At 43.4% G+C, this 7,354-nt stretch overlaps 1 protein-coding gene across 1 annotated transcript; it reads right to left on the reverse strand.

Annotated features, from left to right (window-relative positions):
- Positions 1 to 234: 234 nt before the first annotated feature.
- Positions 235 to 6,631, reverse strand: LOC105037165 (NADH dehydrogenase [ubiquinone] flavoprotein 1, mitochondrial). The gene is made up of 3 exons (XM_073244156.1): positions 6,355 to 6,631; positions 5,342 to 5,608; positions 235 to 1,957 (listed from the first exon to the last, which is right to left on the reverse strand). The coding sequence occupies exons 2-3, from the start codon at positions 5,447 to 5,449 to the stop codon at positions 494 to 496; spliced, it is 1,572 nt and encodes a 523-aa protein (XP_073100257.1). The 5' UTR covers positions 5,450 to 5,608; positions 6,355 to 6,631; the 3' UTR covers positions 235 to 493.
- Positions 6,632 to 7,354: the final 723 nt, after the last annotated feature.

The raw sequence follows: 7,354 nt of genomic DNA on the forward strand, positions 1-7,354 counted from the left end.
TATTATGTGCAGCCATTTCAGATAATGAAAGTGTCGGCCATTATCAATCCTGTAATCGTGGAACAAGCACAACACTCAGCTGCTTATCATCAATCCTGAGAAAAACCCAGACGAATGCAGCATTCACACGGAATTTATTATAATTTGATGATCATTATCACCATAATAACACACAATGTTAAACCACGGTAGAAATTTAAACAGGTTTCTAATCCAGAATTTTGGACACAGAAATTAAAGATCCCGCGATGCAAAAAGCAAGCACCGTTCCTGCCTTTCCTGGCTTCGATTTCCAGATCATAATTGTACAAACTTTTCAGCCATGAAAGAGAGATTAGGACGGATGATGCCATACAAAAGACCAACTTGGCCACAACAGAGCTGTGTTTTCAAACAGAAATGAGTTATACTAGCATCCTTCATTATTTTTCACCCATAATTAAATTGAAACTAGAAGATGACAAAGTTTTGGAAAGTAATTTGGCCAAGTCACTCAAGCAGCTGCGGCCTCCAGCAGCTCCTTGTCTGCTCGATCCCGAATCCTTCTTTCTAGTTCTGGCCTGAAATGCCTGATCAGCCCTTGGACTGGCCAAGCAGCAGCATCCCCCAATGCACAGATTGTATGCCCTTCGATCTGCTTCGTGACCTCCTGAAGCATATCGATCTCCTCCAGCTTCGCATTCCCCACCTTAAGCCTCTCCATGATCATCCAGAGCCACCCTGTCCCCTCCCTGCATGGTGTGCACTGACCACAGCTCTCATGCTTGTAGAAGTACGACAGCCTAGCTATCGCATCCACCACATCAGTAGATTTGTCCATCACGATCACTGCTGCTGTGCCCAATCCAGACTGGACAGCCTTAAGCGCATCATAGTCCATCAAGACATCATCACATATGTGCTTAGGTAGGAGAGGTACAGAGGATCCACCTGGTATAACCGCCAACAAGTTATTCCACCCTCCTCTGACACCACCACAATGCCTCTCTATCAGCTCTTTCAATGGTATGCTCATCTCCTCTTCCACAGTGCAAGGTTTGTTTACATGGCCTGAGATACAGAACAGCTTTGTCCCCGAGTTGTTTTTCCGGCCAAAGCTCGCGAACCATTCTGGTCCTCGCCTTAGAATCGTGGGAGATACAGCCACCGTTTCCACATTGGTAACAGTTGTTGGACAGCCATATAAGCCTGCATTAGCTGGGAAAGGAGGCTTGAGTCTCGGTTTCCCTTGTTTCCCTTCAAGGCTTTCCAATAGAGCGGTCTCTTCCCCACAGATGTAGGCACCAGCACCGTAGTGAATATGAACATCAAAATTATAACCTGATCCACATGCATTCTTCCCCAACAGTCCAGCTTGATATGCTTCCTTTCTTGCCTTCTCAAGAGTTAAACGTTCATTTACATACTCACCTCTTATGTAGATGTAAGCAGCAGTAGCCCGCATGCCAACTCCTGCAATCAGGCACCCTTCAAGTAGTTTGTGGGGGTCATGGCGCATGATTTCTCTATCTTTACATGTACCAGGTTCACTCTCATCAGCATTAACAACAAGATATGAAGGACGGCCATCAGATACCTTTGGCATGAAGGACCACTTGAGGCCAGATGGAAAACCAGCCCCTCCACGGCCTCGAAGACCAGACTTCTTCATTTCATTGACAATCCAATCAGAGCCCTTGAGCACCAAGTCTTTGGTTCTATACCAGTCCCCCCGCTTCATCGCACCTTTAAGGAATGGGTCATGCAAACCATAAAGGTTGGTAAAAATACGATCTTCATCTTTAAGACCACCGAAGTGGGTCTTCTCTGGAGGTGGAGGAGGTGAGGGAGGCTGTGGTGTACTTGCTGTTGTCGCAGCCTGGGTGCTAAATGACCTATAAACAGAATTAAACCTCCCACCATTGAAATGATGACACAGTTGTGCCCTTGGTGGACAAAAGAAGTTCTTGACGGCTCCCTGACAAAAAGACCAGACATGAACGAAATTGAACTGCTTTTAGCATCATAACCTTTTCAGTCAGAATAGTTTGCTGCTGGAAACAAAGCACGAGCCAATAAGCAAATCAACAGTTTATATATGACGGATGAGGTAAGAGGTCGCTCTGAGCACACAATAAAATTTGGAAGACAACTAGAAAAGTTGTGCACAGAAGGCACATAAATTTGATGGAACTAAATTCCTTTCCTACTGAAAATGATTTTCAAGAGAAATACTGATACATATACCAGCAATATCATATCTCTTCCACTTCCCATAGCATAAACAAAATATAGTGACCTTCAGAGATAATAATTTAAGAAATTTACAGAAATTCACAAATTGTTATATCTGATCTACAAAATGCATTCGTTAGAACCATGGGATTTTCCAAAAACCATAACAGGTTTATGGAAACTTAATGCTCCTAGACAAAAACTTTGGCATGGCTTTAGCCAGGCATGCACCCAATCATCCTAGCTTCACTCTCCCAGAAGTGCTACTACAACTGTCATATTATTATGTCATGAAAATATCGGAAGAAAACCCAATAGCACTTTTGGGCCAGAATTTGCTAATCCTCCTTTATCATCTTTCATATAAAAAAGCTACTCCTCATCAACACAAACTTTTTACATTCTTCCTCAAAGCTTCCAACATTTCTTTTTGGGGAAAATATTCATACCCTTTCCGAACCATTTCCAATATTTTTTGCAGCAGTCTACACCAGGCCCTGTTGGCTAACACCATACATCATCAAGGCCTCTGTTTACTCCGCATCCCCGTAATCAAGCCATAAGTTCTCTTCCATTTAATCCCAAGTTACTGGAGCTGTTCGATTCCACTAACGTGTGCATATCCAACCTCATCATTCATAGTTTCACAAACACCTGCTTTAGCAGCCTCATCTTTGCAATAGTCTTCCACCATGCACAGCCCCACTTCACATCCCACCTGTTTAAACCATCAAATAAAGATTGAAAGAAGGGGGGTAAAAAAAAAAAAAAAAAAGATGTGGTCATAATAATTGGTTTACTGACACCATTTGCTTCCTTGGCATCCTCCTAATTATAGGCAAAACTTGCTAGTTTAGAAAAATAACAAATAGTTAAGGCAGCACCATGCCAACATATAACATATCCCACTATACTCTAGCAAGATGAACCATCAAACTATCAAAAGATCTAATGACATGCAGAAAACGTAAATTCTAAGATTTCCAAAATTCAAAATCACCTACTACAACAAAAATCAAGAAAACCAGTAGCTTGTCATAAAAAAATTTGTGTCACTGCTTTATTCAATTTTTCAGAACATCACATCTACAATCTCTCATGACACTTCAAGTACCACATCTCCCAAAGTTCCATATCACCTTTGCCAAACCTCTTCATTGGATACCGTTGCCAGAAGCACCGCTATACCTCTAATTTCTTGAGCAACTGCTAAGTATTTCTGCATATCTCATAGTGGTTCAGGAACTCGCATTAAATGACCAAAAATTTTCACACAACATTGACCAAGTGGAGTGGAACAGTGATGAATGAATGTTAACCCTTGGCATTAAATGCAAGTTTCTCTTTAATCCTTGTATTTGAGGTGCAATGATGTAAGGAAAGTTCCCTTGGCAGTAGAAGCAGATTTCATCATTAATTGTTTCATGCCTTGATGCAAGGAAAGCTCCCACTGTAAACGCTATCCTTAAAATGAGCAGGTCTCAGCAGGCAATCGGTGACATGATTCCATCAACCAGGTCCTACCCAAGCAAATATGCTACAAGATCCCTCTTCTGGTTTGTCCACCACCATTTCTTTCCCCAATAGTTATTATTATATAGGAGACAAAACTAAAGTAATAAAGCATACCTTCTACAATATTTTAACCAACTTTACCCCATAAATGTAGATGAGTTACAACTTACAAGATAAGATACTCATTATCAACTAAACTATAGAGAGATTGTAAAAACACAAATAAATAGAATCACATTCCGAAATTCCCAGACAAACCTGCAAAGCTACTATATCTTCTCAATCTATCACTAGCACAGGATTCAGAATAATCATAATATTCGTTGTTCTTATCAAAAAAAAAAAAAAAAATCATAATATCTGCTGTCTAGGCAACTGAATGCTTCTAGACAGCAAACAAGAATGTCATCCAATGTCCACATAGCCAGTGCTATTATGAAAAAATATTAGAGTTACATGTGTGTGTGTGTGTCTGTGTGAGGGGATGGGAGGTGGGGGTGGAGGGCGGGGATACGGGGCTACCTGCCTTGACCGCTAGTGACTTGTTTTAGCACCTGCCTAGTTCCTAGGCACCATGCCGGCCACTTGGCTACACTTGCACCTCCTCTATCTTTTAGAAATTGGCTGTGATCATGAATTTACCAACTACTGGGGTCCGAGAGAAATTATCCTTCTTTAACAGTTATTCTTTTTTTATCCATAATTCCCATCTAAGAGCCGCCATTCTAGCAAATGTCTACAGATCCTAGCTTAAAAGCTGTATTCAAACTCTACAAGTTTGTTCCCTTAAAATTTCCTAATCCTTGGTACAAATTCTAGCCACCATTCTCCACAGGTTCCTCATGTATTTGACACCCATGATCATATCGTAGTCTTCTCAAATGTTTGTTCTGCATTTCAAGTCCATATCAATAAAGTCTACACCATTCTCCTAAATGACTATGGTTTCCCACTAGCTCTAACATACTCACTTTCAATATCTCATGCTTTCTAGTTTAACCATGCAGCAAGTTTAATATTTCCAAATCTGTCATAGCTGTCTTTTCTGCGCAAACACACTTTAAAGCCCAACTATTTAAAAATCTAAATTATATTGTTGGTTTTATTGTTGTCTTAATACAACTTTATTCTTTGTTCTCCATGACATGCAACCGCCAGAAAGAAACATGAAAACCACCTTTCTTGAATCTAAGACTTCCTAAAACCCGAAGAGAAGACTTCTGATACCAGTTAAATTTCCCAAATCTAGTTGAATCTGGCCACAACTGACCAAAATTGGCCAAAACATGAAACAAAAGAAAGCCTACCTAGTTGAATGGCATGGTAGTCGCGGAGTATTGTAAAAATGAAAGGGATCACAGAACATTGGAGCCAATTCATCCAATAATTTCTAAAAATAGGAAACGATAATATTGGTGTTCTACAGAACGATTGAATCTGAGGAATCATCCACTGATCGAATTAAAAAGACACCATAGGTGATATGTCAAAAGCAAGCCAACCCTAGATCTGAAACGAAGCGTTCATTTCATTCATTCGAGGAAGGCGAAAAAATACGGAAAAAAAAACCGATCGATCGATCAAGTGAGAAGGGTTGGGGAAAAAAAAATACCCGGCCTAGCTTGGCTCCGATGCCCTCATCGGCGACGAGGAGCCTCGCCATCATCGATCTGGCGGTGGCCTTCGTGGCCACCTCCGCCGCCTTCTTCGCCGCGCTCATCGTTGCTCTCCGCCCTCGGCTTCGTTCCCTCTTCGACCGATCTCGTGGGAGGGGTTAACTTGAATGAACTCCGAGCCTATCAGATCCACCCGTTGCGTAGTGCGCCTGACTTGCACGTGGAATAGCAACGTGGCAGCTTGAGCGGCCACGTATTTATGCCTAAACAATTAATTTGTTAATTATTCAATTTTTTTAATGTACCTAAAAAAAATCTAATTACGAAATCTAATCATATCATATATATATATATATATAATATATATATATATATATTACAAAACGGAGCAAACGCCGGAGCCACTGGTGCACCGCCGGAGCCACTGCCGACGTCGTCTATATCGCCAGCGATGTGGGCCCTAACTACAACACCGATGTCTCCCACCCCTCTCGGTTCTGCCGCCGCCTCCACCTCCCCTCCCCACCGACCTCCATGCCCCCCTGACGTCCTCTTTGCTCTCCTCGCCGCCACCTCTAGTCGGTCTCCACCGTCGCCTTCCCCTTCCGATCTTCCTCGGGTGCGTGCCTTCACCTCTCTTCTTTTTTTTTTTTCATTTTCTTTTCTATTTTTCCACCCATCCAACACACAACACAGAAGAGAGAGAGAAGGGAACATGGGGAAGAGAGAGGGCGGGGAGGGGAGCACAACAGAGAGGAAATGCGGGGAAGAAGATCTGAGGCAGGGATAACGACGATGGAGGCGTCGACGGAGGTGGAGATGAGAGCGGTGGATGACAACGACGGTGGAGGCGTTGGCGGAGGAGAAGGGTTTCCGGCCACGAGAAAGGCCACCGGAAGGGTTTCCGGCAGCTTATATGGGAGCGTGGCAGGCGATCCGCGACGATCGGAAGAGAGGAGATGGGGGCGAAGGAAGACGGAAGGGAATGGAGGAAAGAGAGATCGCGTACCTTGGTCACGGAGACGGACAAGAGGGAGAAATCTTGGACGGATGGGGAGTTGGAAGGCGGAGGAGGGAGATCTGGGCGGCTTCCGCTTCCGGCAGCTATATGGGAGCTTGGCGGGCGATCCGCGACGATCGGAGGAGAGAAGAGGGGGAGAAGGAAGATGGAAGGGAATGGAGGAAAGAGGGATCGCGTCACGGAGATGAGAGAAACAGAGACGCTGAGGAAAGAGAAAAAGCGAGAAACGATGGGGAGCAAGAGGTGGAGGAAATGGAGACGGAGGTGTATATGCTTCCAATTTAAAGACCACGAAAAAGTTATCTCATGAAACGTAGGGCGTCTTTAATGAGCCACCAAATAGCAGAGGTTCTCACCTAAACCTCGGTTTCTTGACGTCGTCCAACCTGATATTTTAATTGATCAACCAATAACAGAGAGGAGTACGATAGTAGTGGCGTTCTGGCGGGGTGGGGGATGGGATAAACGGGCACCGTGCCACGTCACCGTTAAGGGGCCGTGGCCCGTGAGGCCGATTCCTGCTGGAAGTAACGCAACCTGGGGTAAAAGTGCCACTGGTGTGGCACTAAATTGCGGACGTGCCACTGGGTCCCGAGTGCCATGGGCGAACCTTCCGTTTCTGGATGCTTCTGGTGGGTTGTCTTTTTCTTTACCTTTTTTTTTTCTTGGGCAACGGGTTCGGGTTTGGGTGGACGTTTTTTTTTTTTTTTTTTTTTTTTTTCCGTGCTGTGTCCGGTCTCCCGCATGAGCCAAGCACCGCAGATGATTTTTTTCTTTTTTTGGTACAAAGCCAGCCATCCGGGACTAGCCACCGTCCGATGGTTTTAGTTTCTGGGGAAATTCTTCCTGCACCGCGTAAAAAATCCGACGTGGAGTGCGCTTCGTCCGATTAACTCACATAATTTTTATTTTTTAATATATATTTAATATTTATAAATTAATCTTTTTATTTAAAAATTTTATATGATAAAAATATTTTTATTTTTTT

This window comes from Elaeis guineensis, chromosome 10 (assembly GCF_000442705.2).
Source record: "Elaeis guineensis isolate ETL-2024a chromosome 10, EG11, whole genome shotgun sequence".
In the NCBI taxonomy this organism is placed as follows: Eukaryota; Viridiplantae; Streptophyta; class Magnoliopsida; order Arecales; family Arecaceae; genus Elaeis; species Elaeis guineensis.